The 25,551-nt window shown below is 50.0% G+C and overlaps 1 protein-coding gene across 1 annotated transcript in view; it reads left to right on the top strand.

Moving 5' to 3' along the window:
• Window positions 1-1,279: 1,279 nt before the first annotated feature.
• Window positions 1,280-25,551, top strand: part of LOC129068791 (heparan sulfate glucosamine 3-O-sulfotransferase 3B1) — a 41,580-nt gene continuing 17,308 nt past the window's right edge. The window contains exon 1 of the mRNA XM_054571214.1: window positions 1,280-1,921. Coding sequence (XP_054427189.1) covers window positions 1,368-1,921 — 554 coding nt within the window. The 5' untranslated portion in view covers window positions 1,280-1,367. The remainder of the gene's footprint in view (window positions 1,922-25,551) is intronic.

The following is a 25,551-nucleotide window of genomic DNA, read 5'->3' as shown; positions in this document are numbered from 1 at the left end:
ACGGGTCAGCAAACCAAACTGTCTCCTAAATAAAGGCGTTTGTTGTATTATTTGTTTAAGGAAAAGGGAGGATTGAACATTTTCTTAAACTTAACGTTCCGAACAAACTCATGTAAGGACAAAACTTTCTAGACTTGACTTTCACATTCACTTTCCATCAGGAAACTTTTTTTTTTTTAAATATCAGCCTTTATTTCCCTATTAACTTCTCCCTCCCCTTTACACTCTTTCTCCAGAAGTTTGGGAAGTGGGAAAATTTTTTTCCTGAGGACAGCTTATACCGATTCCACCTAACTGGCCGACCCAGAAAAATAAACTGGCTAAATAAATAAATAAATAAATATTCACAGCGATTTCCAAACACGCTTTCCACTCTAACTTCCTAACCCAGTGCCTGTCCCGGGAAGGCCCGCCTCTGAGTCCCTCGCTGGTTTGGGAACTGCCTGCGCATCCTGCCTGGTCTCGCTTCTCCAACCCGCTCTCTCCTACAACACACGCACGTCGCGAGCCTGCCCGCGAAACAGCTGGATGGGGAATCGCGTCCAGACAAATGGGCAACTACAGCCCAGGCTGGCTCCCGGGGAGCGAGTCCGGAAATGCGCGAGGGTCCCGAACTGCACCGCTCGGTGGGGTCTGTCCTCTTCCAGAGCTGGGTCATTCCTGCATCCTTCCCTCCCTCTGCTCCAGTCACCAGCCCCTGGCTCCGCCCTTCTGATCCCGCCCTTAGCCCCTCCGCCAATAGCAGCTCCAGATCACTCTCCTCCGCCCCAAACTCTTTCCACACCCTCACGTACCGGGAGCTGGTTGGCTGCTGAATCCTTAGCGAAGGGGCTGTACTTGCAAGGTGGTCCGGGTTTCTGGTAAGTGGAGCGACCTGTCACTCTCGGTGGCCGGGCCCGCCCACTCCACCTCGGTCTCAGACTCTCCTGCGCAGTTCTCCTTCGCAGCCTCTGCGAGGAGGTGCCGGGGCTGCTCTGGCTCAGCTCGCAGGGCAGCGAGGAGGCAGCCCCGGCCAGCGGCCGCACGCACCGTCCGGAGTGGACAGGAAAGGGAGTGCCGGGTTCTTCTGGTCCAGAGCGGGGCCCCGCGCCGCAGGAGCCGTCCCCAGACCAGCAGTTGCCGCCACCCGACTTTCGTTCCAGTTGCGGCTCCTCCCGGGCAACATGTCAAAAGCCGAGGCTGCTACAGCAGCCGCCGCCACCTGGGGAAGAGCAGCAGGAGCAGCAGCAGTGGCCCCGGGCGCGCGGGTGCAATAAACCCCACCAGCGAGCGTCCGGAGGGCCAAAGAACCCTCTCCGCACGCACGGCTCGGGCGAGACCAGCGCCATGTGCTGAGCCATGCCCCTCGCCGCGCCCGCGGGCAGCGCATGGGGCAGCGCCTGAGCGGCGGCCGATCCTGCCTCCATGTCCCCGGCCGGCTTCTGCCGCAGCCTCAGCCGCCCCCGCCACCGGTGAGGAGGAAGCTCGCTCTGCTCTTCGCCATGCTTTGCATCTGGCTCTACATGTTTCTGTACTCGTGCGCCAGCTCGTGCGCCGCCGCGCCAGGGCTGCTGCTGCTGGGCTCTGGGTCCCGCGCGGTCCACGCCTCGCCAGCCCTAGCCGCGGGTCCCGACGGGGCTTTCCCCAGGCTGCCGTTCCAGGCGGCGCCAGTTACCCCGTTGGTTGCGGGCAAGGAGAGGGCCGAGGGAGCCGCGAGCCAAGAGGAGCAGAGTCCCGAAGCGCCGGACTCCCCCAGCCCCATCTCCAGCTTCTTTAGTGGGTCCGGGAGCAAGCAGCTGCCGCAGGCCATCATCATCGGCGTGAAGAAGGGCGGCACGCGGGCGCTGCTCGAGTTCCTGCGTGTGCACCCCGACGTGCGCGCCGTGGGCGCCGAGCCCCACTTCTTCGACCGCAGCTACGACAAGGGCCTGGCCTGGTACCGGTGAGTTTCCCTGCCAGGGCCAGGGGCAGAGGTGCCAGCTGCTACCCAGACGGGAGAGGAGGGAGACGAGGCAGACAAGGCGTGTGCTGGGGCAGTGACAAGGGTACAGTCTCGGACCACCGGGGGCGGGGAGGGGCAGAGAGAACGAACGCGCGGTGCGGGTCCGCAGCGCTGAGAATCCCTCCCCAGTGAGATACCCGGTGTGCAGGGGTGAGGGGTGGAGGCTCTTGCCATAGATAACTTCTCAAGGAGCTCTGGCAGCTCAGAGCCCCATAGTACCCTAGAATTAATCGGTAAAGCCCTCCGCAAAGAAGGAGGGACAGCGACTGAGATGGCGCTCAGGCAGGCACTCAACCCTGTAACCGTGGCGGTGTCTCAAAGGAATCAATCCAGTGTTGCTCGTATTTTATTCTTTCTCTCGGCGTCCGGGACGTTCCGCGCTCCGTCGGCCACAGTCTCCGCCCTAGACCAACTTCTGGAGCAGCTTCTGCTCCCCAGATGGGGATGTGGGAGGTGGGAGTGACGGTGCCTTGCTCAGGCCTCCGAGAATCTGGTCACTATTTTTGTTACAGCCCTCTTCCTTGCTGGAACCCGAACCTTAAGAGGGTCACACTCGCCTCGCTGGAGAGTAGCTCGGGCTGGGAGGGAGAGCTGGCGGGTGGCCCGGCGCCTCCGCCTGGCGGACGGGTGGGCCGCCGGCGGTGCGCGGCACGCGGATTGTGGAGCGGTGCTGGTCCCTGTCGGGCAAAGGCGCGCACTGCAGCGAGCCGGAGCGGCGCGCGGCTTTGAAGACTTCCCTGCGCCCCCGGCACTGCGGGCCCGTTTCCGCCTCTCCGTCTTGGGTGCTGTGAGAACAAGGGCAGAAAAACACGTATCGGCGGGCCCTTTACACGTCGGGACCCCCAAAATATGGAGGGCCCATTGATTAAGAAATGAGGGTTGCCGGGAGGTCGAGGCTTCCGGAAACTCCGTTCTCCAGTCGGGTTGTGGGTCCGGTTCCAAAGGAACAGCGGCCCCCAGGTCTTAATCGAGACTTCTTCCCAACGCTCTTCCCGCAGCGGCCTGTCTTTGGGGTGAGCGGTTGGGTTCACTGAATTTCCGGTGAGGCGCTGGTGAGCCTAGGGGCCAGGCTCCTGCCTTCGGAAACCTCGTCACCAATCAGGTGCCCGGCCCCCGGCCCCCATCCCTTCTATCTAGTCACCCTCTTGTCCCCCCCAAAACCCTCACAAATGTGACTCAATCGACTCCCGGCCCCCCACAAGCCCTATAAGCTTCCAAGGGGCTGTAGACTTCGGAAAACCAATGGGGAGAGTCGAACCGAACTTCACTCACAGCCTCCATTCCCTCTTTCGGTCCCCGGAGAGGACAGAAGATAAAAGGGGAGGGGGGCTGACCCAGCGGATTAAAAATGCTCTGTTCCCAGCCACCCCTCCCCCTCCCTTTTGTCCTTGGTGTTTTTATTGTTAGCAGTTGCCCAAGTCTCGAGGTTTAGCCAGCCGTGACAGTCCCCCTTCCCACCGTTCCCGGGCCGTGGTCGCCAGCTGCTAAGAATGGGGGCTCTGCAGTCCTGGCTCTGGCGGGTCGCGAGGTCGGGCCGAGCCTCAGTGCTCTCCTCGGTGCTGCGGGTTGTGTGGCTCTCCACGGGGCGGGGAGGCGGGAGTGTGCTGGAGCGGTCAGGTGCCTGGCGGGCACGTGGGGCCTCTCTAATTGTAAGCTATTGTCATCGATCGCATTGTTATTACTTCTACCGTCACCACTCCGGCTCCTCTTGGGTTGCTGACGCCGGGGCCCCGGCGGCAGGCGATCACTCGTGCCCTTCTCGGTGGAACCCACCGGAGGCAGCCCGGGATTTTCTGAGATCAGACGCACAGGGGGCCGGGCTGGGAGGAACTGGCAGAGAACAGTCTACCACGTCGGGCAGTTTTAAAAGCACCTGGGGCAGACTGTGGAAATCCCCACAGGAAGATTTATGCGGTCTCCTAGCCCGCTGCCCTCCACCTGCTACGTGCCTTTTGATTGCCTTAAAAACGCTGAATAAAGAATGAAATCGCTCTGGAAACCCACACCGAGCGCCTGCAGCGCAGAGCGCAGCCGGGAGTCCAGGGCGGGACAGGCGCCCCGGCCCGCGTAGCGGCCGGACTTGGGGGCTACTGGGGCTGGGCCTGGACGCAGGAGTCGGTAAGTTCCTCAGCCTCTAGAGCCATCTCCCTAAACCGAGCAGCCAGGCCCTTCCGGCCGGGAGGCCCAAGGCCCGCGGCGGGGAGGCTTGCAAGCCCCGCAGCTCCCCACAAACTTTGCATTCCCAGCTGCTCCGGCAGCACACAGCGTGGCCGCTGGGTTAGTGGATTTTTTTTTTTTTAAGGAAAAAAATTTTTTAATGCCCTCTGCTTAATTAAAATATATTAATTACTGGAGAATATTCTGGATGTCTGGGCAAATGTATACACTTACAATTTGAAAGCGGCCGTTTTAACTTTAAACAACCATACCGGAGGACACGCCAGAGCCGGATCGCTGATGCTCAAATCTGGTGTAGGGAACACCCTTTGCCCCACCGGAGCCTACCCCGGTGGGCCCAGCCCTGGTGCTCGCCAGAGGGGCATCTCCGTTGTATCTCCCCCGAGGTCCACACAGCAGACTGGAGACGAGCACAAATAATAATTAACCAGAGAGAGTTGCAGTTCAGACACGTGGTTAAAACAAGTCCTCTTAACTAGAAAATTGGAGAGAGGGGAGACATTTTGAAAGCTTTCAGATACTTTGAAATCAGTAAAAGACTATGGGCACGGATGGCTGAACCCGAGGGTCAGCCGCATAATCCGCGGGAGAAGACCTTGGCTGTGTACGCGTGAGTCGTTAATGGGTTTAATCGGTTGGCACACTGGCCTAACCAGTAGCCCAGGGCCTGGGCGGATCTGCACGACGTCTCCGAAATTGATTGTCGTTCCTTCCACTTGGCATAAGAGACACCGTCAGCCAGGACAGGAGGGATTGTGGAGGCGACGCGGAGCTGGCCTTACCACAGGCCAGAGAGCCGAAGCTTTCCCGCTGCCCTCTCTGCTGCAAAAATCAAACCGGCCTGTTTGCGCGGCCCCTCTGCCCTGGAATCTGAATGTATTTTAGTCTGGGATTAAGACTCCTGGGTTTGCTTTTCCAGTTCATTCTCCAGCTCGCTCAATCAAGCCTGGCATACTTATACTTAGCACGCGGAGTGATATTATCAGGTTTCTTGGTGAAACTGGCCTTTTCCCTGTTCCAGGTTGTGATGATGTATGAGAACCCCAGGACGGGGTCCAGGAGAACCTCGCACATGCCAGGGTGGAGAGCACACCCTCCCTGTACATTCAGGCTCTGAACATTGAGTTAAACTTAAATAGATACATTCTTCAATAAATTTCTTTTTGATTTGGCATAAGTTTAGTAGGTTTTCACAAGTTTTGATGAGCACAGTTTGGGAATTAAGTTAGCTAAATGGTGTGATGATTATTTTTCATATAGAAATATGCCTTGGAGTTACAGGGCAGAAACTCCTTCCCAACCTCGACTCTGCTTTCCATTTCTGGTCATACAAAAATAAGCTGACACTCTAATGCTGTGGCCACATTAAGAAGAAAATGTAGTGTGTGTGTGTTTTAATAATGTTGGTAGCTCACATTCTTGAATGTTTTCCCAATGTGCCAAGTACTGTTTCAAATTTTACAGGATTAGCAAATATAATCCTCATTACAATCCTGTGAAGTAGGTACTTTTATAGATGAAAAAACACAGGCACAGAGGGGCCCAGGAACTTGCCCAAGATGTCTCAGTTAGAAAGCGGCAAAGCTAATAGATCACCCTCACTCAGGCCTTGCTGCTCCCCAGCTCACTCTGTCCCCTGCTGCTTCACTGAGGTGACCGAAACCAGGATGGTGGTCCTCTATGATGAGCTCAAAGCTGGGCTTGCTTTAAAAGGGCTTGAGTTTTCTGATGTGCTCCAGTGACCTCGGTGTTCATTGCTCACTTTGTCGGTCACTGTGAAAGACGATCAGACCCTGGACAGGCCAGTCGCTACGGCCAAAGCTGGTTCAGGCCGAGAGGGAGGATAATGACATCACAGCGGCAGATTCGCTTCTCTGCCTGAACTGGACAGCGAGGCTCCAAGGAGTCATTAAAATGACAAAAATATACTTCAAGTATAAAGGCTGAGAAAACAGCGAATGTCCCTACTGAGAATAGATTTATTCTCTTCCATTTGCCCCTGTTTAAGGCTGGGAGGTGTGGAGGACATAGGGTTAAAAGAGATGTTCCAAAACCTCTTGGAATGAATTTATTCATTTAAAAGAAGTACAGAGCCCCAGGTCAAGACTGAAAACGTTTAACCAGAAGACAATTGGAACTGAAACTTTGGGGAGATATTTTTAGAATTAGATTTTAAGACCCAATAATTTCAGAAAGTCTTCCTTCAGAAAGTTAGTAGCTGAATATAGCAACTTTTCCTACATTTTTAATAAATGTTGAGAAACCTAATTTCTCCCCTATTTTTCTAGTCTATTTCTAAAAACTGGATGGCAAAGACTGTTTCTGTCTTCACTAAGGGAAGTGTGAGATAAGATCTGATTGGGGATAATCCTTTTTGAAGTAATTGTACTTTCTCAGCCCTGGAGCTTAAACCAAGTATGTAACTCGCTTCAAGCTTCTGGGTGAAGATCAGAATTGTGCATTTATATGCAACAATTTGAAATACGAACCGTCATGTTACGAAGCTGTCAAGATTTATTAGCAAGACAGTGTAGCATGTGTTGAACTCTGTTTTTAATTAGGCGCCTAAATTAGACCATAAAATGGTTGATTAATCTTTTACAAGTTGAGGGGAAAATATAACATAAATTAACCTAATCATAAGTGTTTTCCCAGATGCTCTTAGTTAATAAAATAGTCAATATTTAATAGTAGCCTATTTGTTTTAGATGAATAAAATGCTGAAAAGTATGAATTTAAATTACACTTATTATCTTCCAAATGATATATTATTATTGAACAGGTCTCTTAAAATTAGATTGAGCCCATTTCTTAAAAAATACTACAATTTGACTAAGCTGACTAAAGTGGACTTTGCCTTCTTAAGAAAGCTTGATTATCAAAAATTTACAAGTTAATATCAGCTGCTATTTATAAAAGAAATTTCTAGCTAAAGTTTTGCTATTTGAAATTTTAAAGTGACCTGTCACAGTTTCCATTTTTCTAGTTTGGTGTTTTATTTTTGGTTGAAGAAATACTTTTCACTACTTTGAAAAAAATCTCATTCCAAATATGTAATGCTGATTTACCTTTTTGCTTAAAACATGTGGGACATAATGTTTTCTGATTATATAAGATGACCCTTTGAATCACTGAAGTTATGTAGAATTAAAAGAGCTCCAGGAATTTAAAACACAAACCCATCAGTCAGCTAGTGCTATGAATCAGGGAAGCTGCATTTATGTAAAGCTTCAGAGCTGACATACTGCTGGACTAGGCTGCTTGCCTCCTGCTCTCTGTCAGTAGTTTCTGAATACTTTATGTTCTCACTCTGTGAACATGGAAATTAAGTTGATTGACATAAGCACAAAATGTCCACTTTAAAGGCAGAGCATAATGAACATTTCTTTTGCTGGGAATAGAGTTTGTTTCCGAATAGGGTGCTATCTGTCTCGTTTCACAGTCTGTGATTCCAGGCACGAAAGGACATTTCATCCTAGGCTGCTGGGATAGTCAGGAATCCCAGCAAAATGAATTCCCCAAGTATGTGGCACATTTTCAAGTATAATGAATACAATATGCTGCCTACCTCAAATGAAAACATTTACCATGATCGAATAGAAATGAGATACTGATATTTTTGAAAACTCCTTTCTAAGTAGAGCATGAAACTTTTAAAAATATTTTAAACACTACCTGCTAGAACTCTATTTCTTGCAGACAATACCAAAATTAACTAACAACAAATGAAACTCATATTTTTGTCTATTGAGTTTTCTTTCTCATTTTAGATTTGGGGAAAAGTGTAGGATGTAAAGAGCAATTACCAGATTAATAATGTGACAACAAATAACTTTCGTTGCAGCCAAAAGGCTGTCTGTTAAAGCACTGCCAATGCTAATAACCCCGCCCCCCACCAATTAATTTTCTTTGTGTATAAAGAGTGATAGTAATTTCCTTTAGGTTATGTCTGTATTTTAAATTTTTTCTTTAAATGCCCACTTCTGTGACTTCAACTACATTAAAAAGAGTAAGTTACTGGGTCATTAAAAAAATTTACTTCAGCATGTCATGGATGAAACATGTTTAAACAGCAAAGCTGCACTGACAGAATTTGTTTGCCTCCTGGAGAGAGCTGCTTTGAAAAATTATTCGTGATGATCTGTGCAGAGAGTTTGTTAAAAAGGGCTGCCAGAGAGGAATTTATGTGTATGTGTGTGTACATTATTGTTCACTGTGACTTTAAGTTGATAAATTAGTTACAGAACAGATAAGCGCTTGAAATAAAACATTTTTCTTCTAAATACAGCAAATGTGTTAAGACTCCGGTTTAACACGACGTTGATTGCGTTTCAGCTTAGGCTAGACTGTTTTTGACTAGAGGTCAGTACTTTTAAATAGTTTTGGTCAGACCGTGAATGATCCCAAGGGTGTTCATCAAGCCCCTGGTGGGGGCGGGGGGCGGCGATGATGCACCAGACCTCTGTTCTCCCAGATCTTTCTCCCACACTGCTTACCATGGTTGCACTCACTTAGAAACTCGTAAAAACACTGAAAGATTGTCCTGGGCAATATGAGTCTTGGGCAACAAATGGAGAGTGGGAAAAAAAATTTTGGGAAAGGAAGTGAGAAGCAGCAGATTTTCCACGCATGCTCTTCATTTCATGAATGGGGGGGGGGGGGCCGAGAAGAGGTGTGACAGCAGAGGCGTCCAACATGGTCCCAGACAGGCCTCTAACGTTGCCACGTGTCGGCTGCTTTCTGGCAGCTGCAGAAGCTTCTCTTACACCTCGGATTGTGGAGGTGGCCGAGTGCACGGCCACTGGCGGAGAAAATGGCTCCGCGGCTGACCGGCCTCGGGGATCAGTCAGCACGGCCCCTGTGTCTCACTGGATCGCTGCTGCGGGTCCGAGGACCGCTGAGCCCAGGAGACACAGGGTCGCGCTTCCTCGCGTTGGGGGCGGGGCCGGCGACCTGGCCCGGCTGCCCTCCGGTACCGGGCCATCGCCAGCTGCAGGCACGTGACTAGCCGGAGCCGGGCGCTCGGGCCTCACCTGTTAGACTGAGCCTGGTGTAGCGGCCTGCGCCCACAGGGGGCGGTGCCGACGGGCCCTGGACCTACGCTGATTGGCTCGAGGAGTTGCCGGTAAACCAATGGCGCCCCGTCTGCAAGGTAGCCCCGCCCAGAGGGGCAGGCGGAGCAGGCGCGTCTTGCCCAGGCGGCTACCGGCTTTCCCAGCTGCTCGGAATTGGCCCAGTAGCGCCTTCACCTTCGGAGCCCAGCGTGTCCGCTGACCTATTCTGCTTCCTCCCTTTCTTTTCTAAACTCTCCTGCACAAATACCCCTGCCTTTTGGAAGGGAAATAAATGTCCCTTGTCTGAAACTTTGCTTCTGTTGGACAGGGCAGTGAGAACTCAAGTTCCCCTCCGATTCTGAAATCATGGCTGCGGTGAGAACCAGTGGCTGGTTCCCCTCCCCAGCACTTGTAGTCGGCTCCCCAAGTGCCCCTCCAGGGCTCACCCTCCCTGGTGGCTCCCCTTCCCACAGCCCTGTGCCCGCAGTGTTCAGCTAACCCCCAGCTCAGAGGGGGGAAGGAATAGCTCCCCTTTGGGCAACCTGTAAGCAAGCCTCTTTCTGCTCCCCCAGCCTGCAGGGTGGGCGGGAAGCGTTCTCTGGGTGCTGATGAGCTCGACCTCCCCTAGTTCTGTCTAAGATGGGCTGAAAAATGCTTCCAGTAAGGATGGGACTTACAGGGTGACACTGAGAAATAACTTGATTTGGATGAGGCAATCTTGTTTTCTGGACGGTTTTGCAGAGGTTAAGGAGATGACCTGTATTAAAAGGCCGGGGAAGCTCACATAGGACCTGCCCGTTGCTGTGGGAGAGGCTGAAACAATGTAGGATTAGGCCCACATGTCCATTAAAGTTAAATTTCCCCCCAGGAGACGACACACTGAGCCAGCGATCGGAGACCAGTAATTCACCCCCAGACCGCTCTGGTGCCTTCCCCTAGCTGAAAGGACTGTCCTCCACCCCCCATCCCTCCACCCCTGCGGGAAACATCCCGGCTCAGCCCAGCCACTCCTCTTGATGTGTGCTCTTCATTAGGTCCCTGGTGCCCTTCTGTCTGATTGTCTCAGAGTCTCCAGCACTTAGCAGATGCTAGTGTGCCAGTTAACACAGATACACAAAAAAGTAAACATCCTGTTCCCAGCCAAGAGCTTTTTACAGTAGACCCAAGCAAGTGAAGCAGGGGGAGCAGTGAGAGTAAGGTAGGGAAGCTGATCATTACTCTGTCATTGACCTGAAATACTTAAAGCAAAATGCGAAAGGTGGCCATTTTAAGTCTTCTTCTATAGCTAATGAATAGTACGTTCTTATAAATCATGTTGACCTGTTTTTTCACTGATCTAATAAAGGCTTATTAGTACTAATTTTTTAAAATATATAGACTTTATTTTTTAGAGTAGTTTTAAGTTCACAGCAAAATCAAGTCAAAGGACAGAGTTCCTTCCTTCAGACGCCCCGCCCTCACATATGCACAGCCTGCCCACTATCAACATGCAAGATCCGAGTGGGCACATTTGTCACCATCTGCAAACCTAGAGTGACATGTTATTATCAGCTAACGTCTATAGTTTACATTAGGGTTCATTCTTGATGTTGCATATGTTATGGGTTTTGACCAACGTATAGTGGCAAGTATCCACCATTACAGCCTCATACAGAATAGTTTCACGGACCTAAACATACCCTGTTTGAGCGCTGTCGTCAAGTCCTATACCAGGCAGCGCTTGAGGTTCTAAGGAAGCACAAGAGACAGGAACTTGTCTTTCAGGGGCGTGTTCTAGTCAGTGAACTAAAACCTGCAGGCTCAAAGAGGTCTCAAAGCAATTTAAGCACTGAGTTAAAAAAAAACCCAAACATTAGTCCTGCTGAATCATTAATAAATCTAACAACCATTTGAAGAACACGAAGCACATGACAAAATGATAAACTAGGACAAATTAAGAAGAGTGACTTTATATTTTACTTTTCCGGGAGGCTCCAAAGAGAGCTAAAGAGGTAAGAAGATGGAGGAGGGATGTCAGTTATCTGTGAGGCAGGAGGAAAGTGAGTGAGGGCCTACTGTGTGCAGGCGAGTGGCTGCTGCTGTTTCCTCTAGCAGTTGTCTTTTCTGGGTGATTCCCGCATCTTGCAGGGCAACAAAGGGAAGCTCATGAGGTTGCCTAGGGTCACACAGCTGTATCTACAGGTGGCTAAGCCTCTTGAACCTAATGCCTCCCTGAGGGCCCCTCTAATGCCACAACTCAGCATAAAAGTATTCCCAAGATTGTATTTTTTCTCTTTTCCTGTCATTTCCTTTAGTTCCTCACACTCCGTTCTCAGCCTCCTCTCTTGCAATGATATCGGCATTGATAATGCCAGCCTTCATCCATGTCATCCATGCACCCACCTGTCACTTTGGCATCATCCCTGTTGCCCTTGCTCCTACGATAAGATCTGTACATTCGATGCTCCCTTTGTGACGCCAGCCTCCTTCTGTCTCCTCATTTGTCAGCCCTTCTCTCTCACCTGTTCCTTGAAGCTGCCCAACATGCCCATGCCACCCAGATCTCAGAATGACACCGAAACGCTCAGCACTCACTCCCGGTGGCGCATCGCTTCCTTAGCTGACACCGAGACACCCTCGCCCCGCCCCGCGGGACGCCCTGTTTTGTACCACCCCCCACCTTTGCGCAGTAGGTCCTGTCATAGGGCTCACCTGGCCCACCCTGAGTTATTCTTCCCCCGAGAACTTGGGCCTCACTTTGCCGCTTGCCGGTCACCATCCCTGCCCATGCCAGGACCCACCGTGCGCCCTGGCCCTTTTGGGTGACGTGCTCTGCTCTCAGGTGCTGGCTCGTCGACCTCTCCCCACACGGGGAGAAACCTCAGCTAGATCCCGGCATTTGTAAGAGGGCCGCTCTCCTAACCATTTCTTCTCAGCATGGCCTTATTTCTATTTCTCCCAAGACTTTCCTCCACCATTTTTAAGAAGAGTTGTGTTCTCTCTCTTCTCTGTTATTTGAAGAAAATCCCAGACATCCTATTTTACTTCTAAATGTGGCCTGTGGGTTTTTCAGTCAAATTTATATTCGCATACTTATAAGAAGTGTACAGGCCAGGAGTGTGCAGCCTGATGAACTTTCCCCAAGTGAACACACCCATGTAACAGCTGATCAAGAACCTCAAAGCCACTCTCACATTCCCTCCAGGTTGCTGTCCCTGCTCAACAGGTTAGCTATGACTGTTTGAACTTATTATAAATGAAAGCCTAGAGTAAATACTTGTGTGTTTTTAAAACCATGTAAATTCATTGCCAATATGGAAGATTCAGAGATTTCACAAACAAATGCAGATTTTCTGCTTCATTTATAAAGGCGCTGACAGTACTAGGCTAACCTTTCTCGAGGCAACAACTGGCTGGAGCTGGGGAGCAGCCGTGCCTGAGAGTGGGGCATGTTCTCTTCTGTTTACCATGGTCTCCTCTACTCCTTATTGCCTCACACTGAGCCAGCTTCACTCACTTGTTACTTGCTTAGTCCTCTAAGTTACTGGGTAAACACCAGGCAGGGCGGGAACTACAAGCTATTTTCTTTCTTTCTTTTATTTAATTATTTTTTTAAATGGATTTTGAGAGAGAAACATCAATTTGTTGTCCCTCTTATTTATGCATTCATTGGTTGATTCTTGTCTGTGCCCTGACCAGGGATCAAACCCATCACCTTGGCACATTGGGATGGTGCTTTAACCAGCTGAGCTACCTGGTCAGGGATAGAAACTATTTTCCTCCTACCTTTTTTTTTTTTTTTTTAGGTATGCACTGTTTCAGGATTGAATTCCCACTTACCATGGACATTCTTGTTAGATTTTGGAATTACCTTTTTTCTGTTTGACTTATTTGTCGTTTTACACCTCTGTAGAGACCTTGGGAGGGGCTGCATGGATGTCTCCTAGCTGGATGCCAGATAAAATTAGAATTGCCATCTTAAAATCATTTTCAATGACATATTTCTACTTTTATTTTATTCTTTGGTTATTAAACTGGCTTTTCTTCCATGTGGCCCCAGTTGGGGTGAGTCTTTTGCTGTGGACACATTATGACCTTGAGCAAGTCACTTTATCTTTTTGGTGTCAACATCCTCATGTGTTCAATGGACGTGGGCCCATTGGTGCTTCCTAAGCTAGTGCTCAGCAAACGCTGGCATGGGACTGCATTTTTCCTGGGTCCTTGTGGACCGATATGCTGTCCCACTGTGCGTGACTACTACAAACCTTGTGCCTTATCCCGCCTGCCACACAATTTGCAATGCTCACACTCATTTGTCCTCTGTCTAATGAAGTCATTGGTCAGAGCCTTGGATGTTGGAACCATGTCAAATTCCTGAGGGTGGCTTTATACACTCTCAGGTTTTGTATTTATCTCCCTGAAGACAGTTAGCAGGTCGTCCTCAGACCACAGCCTGAGGAGCACTGTCTCAAGTTTCTTCAGAGAACAGAAAGTTCTAAAAAAATTAATAAGTGATTTGTAGAGGAATAAAATGGTTCCATCTCAGCCTACTAAGGACCCGGAGCAATACTATAGCTGAAAACAAAACAAAAATCTGTTTAATTTTGTTAAGGTTTCCGTTTGAGTACAAAATCCTTTTTTCACTCGGCACCTCCTGATAACCAGAGGAGTCGTGTTCCCCCAGCTGCCCCTTGGGGCCGTGCACAGAGCTGGTCACCAAGGCTCTTGTGGTTCAAAGAGTCTGAGCGCTGGCCTGTGCCCTCTGTCCACCCTTGGAGCAGGAGTTGGACCCTCCTTCTGCTATGTAAGACATCACCTCAAACCCAATGTGCCTGCACCCGCCCTTCCCCTGGAATGATTGTGCAAAAGAGTGCAGAGGGAGAGGTTGGGGTTGCAGTCAACCAGGGACCCGGGCAGAGGCGTGGAGGCTGAGGAGGATGTCAGGCCCGGGCTTGCGCGGGCTGCTGAGGAGACTTCATGGGCGGCTCTGCTGTGAACAGGCTCATTGCCGGTTCAGCTTTCCTGAGAGAAGCTCATGCCTCCTTTCAAAGGTGAGCGTGCGTCTCCAAGCTGTTCACAGAGGGAGATGTCTGATGGAGTCGGGAGGGGTGAAGCTTTGTTCCTCCCTGCCCGTCACAGCGTAGCCCTGTGGCCTGTGTGTGTTTGATCACAGCACCGACATGACTCTCACCCTGGACATGATAGGAAGGTCTCTGCAAAGTAACGTGAGTGCCACACAGAAACACCCTCGGCCTTGAGCTGCAAACCTAGAAAATCACCTTTAAAAAAAAAAAAGCACTTTCCCTTTTTGTGTCTGGGGCCAAGGGGGAAACACTTAAGGTGTTCTTTAGTCACACAGCACCGGAAACGAAGGAAACTTTCGTATTAGGTGTCGCTGGGAAAGGAGGCAAGTGGAACCTTTTACAGAGAGAGATAGGGGATTCACTTACCCATTTGTACAAAACTTAAGTTACAAGAGTATCTGGGTTTCCCTTCCAAGCACTCTAAACTTGCTATAATGATCTTATTATCTTCTGACACACTTACCATGGACTCCTCATATTTGGCGAAATCCTAACACCTGTTTAGACGGCCCCTCACCTCTTCCCTGAGCCCCTGCTACAGGGGAGGTGTTTGGCAAGGGCATTTCACACGGTCTGGAGGTGAACGGTTTCACACCAGAGTGGGCTCCTCTATTGCATGCGCTCGACTAGCTTTTCTTTCTTATCGCACTCCCCTTCCTATAAAGTTACATATCTTTTAACAGGATATTTAATACCCACCCTGTCTTTCTATGGGCCTTGTGAAATTCAGGCAATAACGACACAGCCTTATTGCCAAGTCATGGCCAGAGCATCCAGTTGGCACTACTCATGGAATAATGTCCTGTTTACCATTCGTTCATTCATGATCTGATTTCGTCTACCAGGCCGTTTAGAACACCTTGACGGGGTCAAAGAGTACGAAAGCCCTTGGGAAAAGGAGATGTTGAGCAGTTGTTACAAGCCTCAAGGAGATCGCTATCTTGGTCTAGGGGCCGCGGTGAGAAATAAGACAGAACAAAGTGAGAAATGCTGTGGGAGCCGAGAGAAGGGGGCTCAAGGGCGAGGCTACGTCTGAGCTGGGCTTTGAAGTGTGGATGAGAGCCTGTAGCCGACTGTCCCAGAAAGAATAGGAGGTGTTCCTGGCAGCAGTGTGGGACAGACCTAGAGAGAGGCACGGCAGAGCCCTGGGGTGGGTGGAGGAGAGGCGGCGTCGGGGACTGGGAGAAGGGGGGCCAGGAGGCTGGCTCGGAGGTGCAGTGTCATGATGAGAGGGGACCTTCATCTCCTTGACCAAAGGGAGTTTTTCAGGCCAGCAGAGCCTCCTGTTCCAAAGAGATTTGCACACTTTACATGAATGATGCAATGGAATTCTTTTCATGTATTTTTGAGAAAAATGAAATAATTTGGTGTTTCAAGGTAGAGAAAGCAAGAAAAGGTATAGATTTTTTTTCTCCTAAGATGTACAGCTCAGCCCTGCTGGGTGATGTGTGCGTGCCTCTCAGGTTTCCAGAACAAGCACTTGCCCTGACAGTGCGCACAGAGGGCACGGGAGACGCGTCCTCACTCATCTCAGAACCCACGCAGCCTTCTCCCTGGTGCCTCTAGGTGACCTGTATGATACTGAAAGGACACACACTGTCCCTCTGCGGTTTGAAGTCTTGGGGGAAGGAGACATTCTTTCCCAGCTCCCAACTGGGCTCCAAACACCCGCCAGCTTCCCCCTCAGTGCCACGAAGAAATGGTGGCCCAAAGCCTGCAGGCTGAACCCAGCCAGCCTCCTTCTCCCCTAACCCGCCCCCCGCCCCCACCCCGGGAGGAACCCTGCCTTTCTTGGGGAGGGGCTCTGAGCAAGCGGAAGAAGCAAGGTGGGGAGGGAACCCACCTGGCCTTCTCTGGCCCAGCTGGACAGGGCAGGGCAAAGCTTCCCCTCTTGTCTCAGGATCCTGAGCAAGCAGAGAGAAACCACGCGTGGCTCCTGGTTGCCAGCACTCCCAAAGTGATCTCGCGTATTCCCATCACTCACTGCAGAGGAACTCAATTAAGCCTGGGAGCCTTCCCTGTTAGCATGTAAAAGCGATTGCACTCATTGATCACGTCTGGCTGGGAGCCGCATCACCCTGATCCAGCGGCTACCTCTTCTGAGACGAGATGGAGATGAGAGGCCAAGACGTGTTGGGGTCAGGAGAGGACAGCAAGGGGTCTCCTGGTTAGAGGGCAGCCCAGGGAGCAGGGCGGGCCCTGTGCGCTGGCCCCGCGTCCTCCCCATCTGTCTCCTGGCGGAGAATGCCCAGCCACTCACAGTTATTTTTAGGGTTGTGTTTTCTTCCAGTCCCAGCTGGAAAGAGAAGCACAGGACGGGCTTCTGGCTTTCTTTTGGTGTTCTGTAAAATGATCGTTTGCCAGGGAGCACATGGGCCAGCTACTTGAGACGTAAGCTTTCATTCATTTTTGAGGACTTCGATCAAAGCTACCTCCGCTTACCCAAATGTGTCTTTTGGGGGTGTCAGCGTGGGGGATGGGCACAAGGGCATGTCACCTATTGGTGCGCATCCTCTGTGGTTGCTCAGCTCCCAGATGTGGCAAATAGGTTGTAGGTCCCAGAAACTCAAAGTGTGGACCTAGCAGCCACCTGCGGTCTGGGCTGCAGGTAAAGATGCTTCTCGAGTGAGGGCAACAGTCAAGTTCCGCAGTGGGTTCAGGTCCTAAAGGTTGTCTCCACTCATGCGTAACACGTGCGCAGCATGAAGAATTTCCCAGCTGCTGGCTGCTAGTTAATTACATTCAGATTTGTATTTGATGCTCTTTTTGCCTCGATTGTAAAATTATTTGGCTTCTCTCCACTCAGTGGAGTGCGCTGAGAGGACAATCTGAAGGAAACTGGCTTTAGGGGCCTTGGGGATTGTTATGCCCATTGGAACTCAGCAACAGGGACAGACAACTGGGGAGGAACCTAGATGATTTTGTTTAGCTCTTGGTGTTCCAGTATTAGAATGTCCACCGGTATCAGTGTTGTTCCTTATGGTTGCACATTGATTTTATTAATTTATTGATCATCTATTCTATGCCAGTCTCTGCGGATGCAAAGATTTATTCATTTCACGAGTATTCTTCCTATTTCATCGGCACCGCTCATACATACCCTCCTGCTGCTTACGTTCTATTAGGGGGGTGGGCAGGGAGCAAATCACCAAGTAAACTGATGAAAACAAAAGGTCTCCCCCAGTGCTGGGAGCCATAAATAGAAGTAAAAAAAGGGAGGGGACAGAGGGTTATGAGGGAGAGGGCGATGGGAGAGAAGGCCTGCATTAGGCAGGAGGTCTTTGTAGGGAGGTGACATGGAGCAGTGGCCTGAAGGAAGAGAAGGGACATATGGGGGTCTAGTGGGTGGGAGCACATTTTGTGAGCTGACACTGTGACCAGAATGAAGCCGTCGGAGGAAGGGGGCGGGGAGGGGGCAGAGAGGCAGTTCCGTGTTTGTTAGCGTGAAGGGATCCCAGTTGACTGCGTTGTGGAGATTGACTAGAGAGAGAGGGAGCAAAGGCAGGGGGTGAGATGGCTAAGCACAGCAGGGCGTGACGCACACAGAGACGGAGGGGGCTCAAAGCACAGAGACACTGCCGCAGAGGGAGCCGTTAATGTCGAGGTCGGGGAGGGTCTTCCCTGGGAAGGCTTCCCAGAGGAGGTGGCAGCCCAGCAAGGTTTTGACGGATGAATAGGAGTTCACGTGAAGACCAAGTGGGGAAAGGAGTCTTCCTGGCAGAGGAAATACACGTGAAAAGGCCAGGAGGTTTACATGAAAAGGTGTGGTGGGTGCTGGGAAGGACCAGCAGAGGAAAACTGAAGGTGAGGCCGGACAGCGCCAGGGGCTGGTATCTTTTGTGAAGGAGCCTTAACATCATGAGTTCAGAGAGTAACAGCTTATCCTGCACCTTTTTTTGCTCTCAAGCATTTCAGCTTGGAAGTGGGATTTACAAGATGCCATTGAATAGCATTACACAGGAATTGCTTTTGCTGGTGATCAGAAAAGATGCCGCCCAGGGAAAAAAAAAAAAAAAAGAAAAGGCAAGTGCTGGAGATCCTGTCAGGATGTGTTCCGGGACCCACGTCCTCTAAGCTGCTTGCTTTTTGCTTGCCTGGACGGAGCCTTTCATTAGGGTAAAGCCTAAAGCCATGTAATTAGAAATTCCACTTCTCAGCTCTTCGGACCTACAACAAGGAACAGCCCCGTGGACGCTCCGTTTCAGCATTCTTAGAAGCTGAGCAGGGCCAGGCTGCCAGTGCCAAAATGCCAAACCTGGTAATTAAGAGGTGGCTTTGCAGGCACACACCTGTTCTGAATGTGCAATTAGTGCCTGCTGCCCTTCTTACTGGAGCTTATCCCTCTGTACAGACCATTTGCGGGGGGGGGGGGGGGGGGGGGGGTGTGGGTGTGGGGGCGTGTGTTTATCTCTCCCCTTTCTCTTATTGTTCAGAAGAGAAATTGCTGAGACGGGGCTGGTGTGGGGCCCCGGGGGACGGCTGCGGGGAGGGCATCGGCGTGGAGTTTCCCCGGGACTGCTCATCACATACTTTCCACTCGACGTTCCTGGTTTAAAGCCAGGCTAATTTAATTTCCAGATGCGAGGCTACTCCCGTACGATGGTAATCTCAAACAGTTAATGAGCAAGAAGAGGAGGCAGCCTATTGGATCGATTCTCAGGGCTCGGCCCAGTGGCTTCCCGGCGCTAATTTATCAGCCTGTTTGTTTCTTGGTTGGAAAGGCTTGTTTGGCCTGGCCCAGCCTCCTGACTGCCCGCTTCTAAAGGCAGACTGAGCTGTGATTCCTGGCCTCCGCGAGTGGGGAGCCAGCCCGCTTGTCCCTTTACCCACCTGGTTGATTTAAAGGGGAGGGGGGAGCTGATGGGGTAGCTGCTATCTGTCCGTGATACCTGTAAAGGGCATTGTGAGAAAGGCTGCTAAGCCCTTCCTCACTCCAGCGGGGGGTGTGTCGCCAGCAGACACGCGCGCTGTGTGCTGCCTGGAGCAAGGCTAGTCTGTGATGTTGATCCTAGGTTGGGGGGCGAGTGTTTTCCTCCTGCAGAAGACTGGCACAGTTGGAAAAACAAGGGCTAATGTGTGCGAAACAGGCCAGGAACAATGACAGGAATGAGGGCTGTGGCCGGGGAGGGCTCATCTGATGATTTTCGGTTCTGTGCTCATTTGGTTCCGTAGGGTTGAGTGACAGGTGAGCTTCTGAAATGAGGGTGTAAGGGCTGAAGTGCAGAGAACAGGGAGGCATTGAGCTCCCACGTTCCAAATTAATCTCCGTATACGTATGTTTATATGATAGTTAGATAAGTATGCTTATTTCATTATAATTATACCCCACGTAACCACCCAGATTAATTTAAAACCAAACCTTTTTATTTTTTATTTTTGTTAGAAAGGGAGGGAAGGTGAAAGTCTCGTTACAAAGGTCATTACGAGATGGGGCTGGTGGGATGGGTGCTGGATTTGAGCATTTCGATCTTGGGGGTTCATACAAATGCCGAGGAGTCGGAGGAACCTGAGACTCAGGGTTGAACATTCTGGAGTCCAAGCCCTGGCTTTGCTGTTGCCCAGTATTTGACTTGGGGCAACTCCGCGTAACCTCTTCCAGCCTCTCTCTCCCCATCTTTAAAATGGAGGAAACACTCCTGAGAAGGGAGTCACAGGGAGCCGGCGAGATCCAGAATGTTCAGTACTTCCTCTGGATACAGTGCTAGGAAGGTCGTAGAGTTGACCTCGTGATGAACAAGGAGGAGGGAGAGCCGTCTTTTGCTACCGCAGAAGCTGGTTGATTCATGACCAGAGGCGGGCATTTCTCTGGCGCGCGAACTTGGAGTGCTGTAGCAGGCAGTGTCTTTGTGGCTTTACAAGACCACATGCAGACCCCTTATCATGCCAGTGCATTATTTCAGTGCTTGGCAAAATATAGAGGCACATGTTCTTTGTCGGTAGTTCAGGCAAAGCATCTGGGGGTGAGCAGAGCTCACGGGGCCAAAACGTGCTGCTGGCCTCACCCGCGGGTGGAGAACGCTTGCCCGCTCTGCTCTGACCTCCTGGGAACCACCTCAGCCAGGCTTTGGGCCCGGAGCGCCCGACAGCCGCTGGTGGCCGCTGGCTGCTGGGCTGTGTGTGCCCGTCTGCCGCACTGGCACGAGGGTCCACCCCTTGTCTCAGATTCCCCACGGTCCCTAAGCATCATGCCTGTTGTGCAGTCAGCAAGGATAGCAGTCTGTTGGGATATTTTACAAGCCCCATTTCTGTTCTGAATAAGAGGAGACCCGGCTCTCATCAGAGAAAGGGGCGGTCCAGGGGAGGGGGTCTTTCCTTGGACAGACACCGTATCTGGCTCAGGGAGAGACACCTCTTGGAGTTCCAGATGCCTTCCCGGAGACATCGCAAGGTCATTAGGGCACCGGATTTACAGCACCTTCCACAGCCAATTGATTCCCTTCCGCAGTTCGGTGCCTGGCAGCCCTGCCTCCTCCAAGTGACAGTTTAGCCCATGTACATTTCGCAAGCCCAGGACAACTCTCCAAGCAGGGGTGTGAGCTGACTTCCCGACGGGCTAATGGGGCAGTGGAGAGACAGCCCTTGCTGTCTCCTTCCCAGGCTGTTTGCTCAGGGGCTCAGTGCTATGTGCTCCCAGCCCCAGCGTTTGGGAGTGGACTCGCTGGGCGAAGTAGCAGCTTAGTCTTTATTCGGCACCGAGCACCTCAGAGAGCAGCCATTCCTCCAGCACCCCGCCTCTGGCTGGCCTCCGGGACACGCCCGCTCCCGCCGAGCCCAGGCTGACCCAGGACTGGCTTTGCTGGCCCAGCAAACCTTTCCTCCCCTAGAACCTGGTGCTCCCCTTTCTCAGTTTCTGTTTGTACACGCGGACACAAAACCTTAAACCTTCCTTTGCTTACAATGCCTCTTGGATGGGCACCTAACTCCTGCTGCCGACCACCCCCCTGGAAACCGGGCAAAGCCACCGTTTACGTGGCTGATTACAGGACTCAGTAGTGCCGTGCCCACCATCCACTTTGCATAGAAACTGAGGGTGGTCCTTGCTCCTACGTCTTTCCTCGTGTGTAACCTGTGCCCAGCAGTGCTGAGTTCCTTCCTTCCAAATGTTTTTGACATTAGCTGTCCTGGCACTGGGACTGCCCTTCCCCCCTTTCCCTTCAGATCTCCTGAATGGCACCAACTTCGTATCCATCCTTTTGAAATGGTACTTAGGGTGGTTTTTAAATGACACCTAAAGGGCCGCCAATACATCCAGCGTCAGCGTCCAGGAAGAGAATGAATGGTGGAGCCGTAAAATGGAGCCAGGAGCCGGCCTAAGAAATGGCTCTCAGGCGGCTGCCCATGCCCCTCAGCTTCCTGGCAGCCCTCACAGGTAAGGTAGCCTCAAGTGCACATTCACAATACAAGGTGCTCAGAAGAAAGCTCCGGTCCTGGGGTGGGAGGGGGCGGGCGGTGCTGGCTGAGAGAGGGGACTGGGCAGTGCCCCTGGTGTAGGAGCGCCGCCCCCCGCCCCCGGAAACGCATGGTGCATCCAGCCTTGCGGGTAAAGGATCATTTTCTAAACTGAAGAGGTAAAGTTAATGACTCTCATCCAGATATAATAGTATGGATTATATTTCCTTAATGATCACGTTAAGGGTTTTATTTCACTCATTGTTAATGAGAGAACCATTGGTTCAAAGGAGAAGTCAAAACAACATGAGTTTACTTGGAATAAAGGAGAGTTGAGATGAATATAAAAATAAGCAGGAAGCATGTGTTGGGAGATAGAGAGCCAAGTCTACAAAATCTCCACTCAAAAGCATTTATTCCCATGCCTCTGGTCAAGAATTTTATTGTGTTGATGCATTGCTGTCTATAGTTTACAGAGTTGCAAAATACCTCAAAGGCAAAAAAAAAAAAAAAAAAAGGCCAGAGTCAGATGATCAGAAGGGTCTGCTTTACCCAATGCAGGGGTTTCCAGTGGACACACCTAGGAATCCTTTTTTTTCTTTTTCTTTTGCTTATTCCAAATTTCTTTGTATTTATTTTTTATCAGTCTTCAGTAGGCTCATGAAGCTTCTAATCAGCTAAAAGTCTGAATCCGCTTTGTCTGTGCTGCTGGGAAGCAGTGTCTCCCCCCGTCCTAATACACTTTTCGTGCCGCTCACCTCCTCCTTTCGATGTGGCTTCTTGTTGTCTCTGGGATCCAATTCAAATTCTGTCTTGCATTCGTTCATTTATTCATTCACCCTTTATTCATCCAACAGTCATTTATTCTTGTCACAATGGAAATAATAAACAATCCAGTGCTCAAAGCCTTCCAGGACTGTAACAGCAAACACATAAAAGTTGTGCTGAGTGTGTATATGTGCCTGCACACATGTGCAGGGATGATGTTAAAGGGCGGTGGCCAAAAAAAAATAGAGAGAACAAGGACTGCTAAGCCAGATGGAGAAAGGAACGAACACCATAGAAATGTGTCAGATGGTGGAGGACTGGAAAGTATGTTGTAGGAGGGGGACGTCCAGAGGGGGCCGGGAACTTCATGACCCTTGTGAGGAATTGCAGGAACTTGCTCGTGGTGGGGGTGAAGCAGAGTCAGGTGGAGTGGTGAGAAAAGAAGTAGAGAACGTCGAGTCACTTGAATGGCTTGCTGAGCATGATGAGAGATGGTGAAGGCTTGGCTTCTGGTGTTGCTTTTGGATTCATGTCTGGGGAAGCGGTGGGTGGGGTCTGGGCAGTGTAGACAGAGGGCAACCCTTGCCTGTTTTCCAGTCTTTCCAATATTGCCCACCGTGCCTCGAGGAAAGAAAGAAAAGCCATCAGACCAGGCTAAATGGCGCACTCACTGCCTTACACTCCTAAACTGAGGTATATTTTGTCCTTGATGCCTTCACTTCCACCTACCCGTGGGACTAGCTCAAAGGACACAAGCTTTGGGGACTTCTTTCCACACGTCTCATTTTGAACCCAGTATACGATATCCATTGGTAGACTTCATACATGTGGGATTTCTTTCTCAATACAGTGTGCTCCTGGATGGCAAGAATTATCCCAGCACTGATACATACCTGCCATTTCACTGACTCTTTGATCATCCATGATCCGTATAACATCTGCATTTCTAGTCAGCTCTCTTCTTGCTCCCTGTGATAGGCACTGGGGCGCCTTAATCCACCGTCTGTTGATGGATGCCTGGGAAGGCAAATAAATTAAAATAATAATTAAAGCAAAATAATATGTAAAATAACAATTAATATAAATCAGCTAATTAATGTCATTATCTCATTATTAACTGTAACCACTTATTAGTTTAAATAGAGAAGATGGTTTATTACCGGCCACCAGAGGTGGGGCATTCAAGTTCGCGAGTGAGCTATGTCACAGCTTGCTTCTGTCCCACAGGAGAAATAAGGAACATGATCTAATGCCATGCCTGTTCTCTGCTCTAGCTTCTAATTCAGGTTCAAGACCTTCTTTATGGGCAGGGCCTCTTAATGTAATTGTGTCACTTAATGTAATGGGTATGATGTTACATAAACGTTGCTTAGAATTAACTTGTTTGGCCGTGGGGATACTGAGATCATCACCATTTTCAAGACTGCCTCTATGGCAATTTATTATTCCAGGCTGCCCCCAATTCTCTTTACATCGTTGCACTGTGACCTCTGGTCATTAGCTGTGAGCATGGCTCGCTCAGTCCCTTTCATTCATTCATTCATGCCTTCATTCAGCAGCTATTTTTAAGAGCTTCCTATGCCTGGTGTTTTGTTGTTTTCTTGTATTTCTTTTGAAGATAAAAATCTTTCAAGTTCACAGTCTAAACAAGTAGAAGGCAATACATTTCAACCAAACATTTTATTCTTAGGAATACTCATTAGGCTTAAAAATAGTTACCAGGTTAGTTTTTCATTTGGGCTAATACAGGGTAAAAGGCTAATCTCACTTGTAATTCTTAGCCGCTCTCTCACTAATCATTGAGTTATCTGATCTCTTTGGTGCTTACAGTTTTGTTCCCTTGTGGGAGTCATGGGGTCAGGAGGGAACGCTTTGTCTAAAGCACAGAAGAAATGCTGGAAATTTTAAGACTTGCCAGTCAGGTAGCGTCATCTGCCAAGGTCTCATAGCATTTGAGAAGTAGTGATGGGGGTCCTCAAAGAATACAGACATCTGACCATAGCTTCGGCCTCCAACACTTCCCACCTCCCCTGTCTTTGGATACAAAATGCACAAGGCAGGTAGTGCTCTGTAGAATAATCTGCTGCAAGTGTTATTGTTTTGATTAAGAAAATGGTAGACCATATAATGAATGAATGAGAATTTGGGGAAGTTGGACTTATTTTCCTCCTGACTCTGAGAAGCTTCCATTACTTCCCAAGCTGAGAATTCCAAAAAGGGTGTGAAAGGGGGTCTTTGCTGGGTGTCCTCAGAGTTGTCCTTAGAGGCACTGCCCTGTGGCTTATTTTCTTAAGACACCCCGTGGTCAGCTTCGAGCACCAGGTCGGATGAGCTGGGGAAAGGAGGGTTCTGGTGACGACAAGGGGTGTGAGACAGAAACAGCAGTTCTTTCTTTGTCAGCAGTTTCCTGAGTTTATACAGTCCCTTGGATGTTCTCCCTGGGAGGAAAGTACTTCTTTTCTTCTCTAAAATGTTCTTGAACTATTTTAAGTCTGTGATAAGAGAAGTTTATTTGCACTCATTTCCCTTTATTTTAGCTTAACTCAAACTTCTGTCTCAAGGTTTTTATTGACCTAATTTACTTTATACTGTTTTCAGTTGATAACCATAAAACGGGGTTCTGTTTGTCAAGAAAGGAAGCAGAGAGCGAAACGGAGCCATTATCTTGGACTTAAGTCAAGAGTTGACTGGAATTTTTCTTGTCCCAAACTCCTACTGGCCCCACAGTGGGGAGGCAGGAAGGCAAATGATTGTATCAAGTCTTCACAATGTGGGTCTGGTTTCAGCAGTTCTGGAGTTTCTCTTCGTCAGCCTAGGGTGGACCTCGTCTCTAAACTGTGGCTGTTTTGCTCCTATAAACCCCATTCTCTGCTATGTTAGAAAAAAGAAAAAGAAAGAAAGAATCCTCCGAAGTAGGCTGTGTATGTAAGAAAGGCTGCCCCATTTGTCTTTGCTTGTAAAGGGAACCAAAGTGTTGCAACCCCAACACTGTGCCTGGTGATATATTGATTTTTAAGCTAAGTATTAAGAAGCAAAGTCCTCAGAAGGCACCTTTAATCATGCCCCTTTTCTGCCCAAGAGATTCAGATGGAAAGGCCTGCTCTTGGAGGGAAACGTA

Source organism: Pteronotus mesoamericanus, unplaced genomic scaffold (genome assembly GCF_021234165.1).
Source record: "Pteronotus mesoamericanus isolate MK-2021 breed Mesoamerican mustached bat unplaced genomic scaffold, CSHL_Meso_final contig_22, whole genome shotgun sequence".
NCBI classification, from domain to species: Eukaryota; Metazoa; Chordata; class Mammalia; order Chiroptera; family Mormoopidae; genus Pteronotus; species Pteronotus mesoamericanus.
Note: the sequence above shows the minus strand (reverse complement) of the source record. Positions and strands in the feature narration are given on the sequence as shown.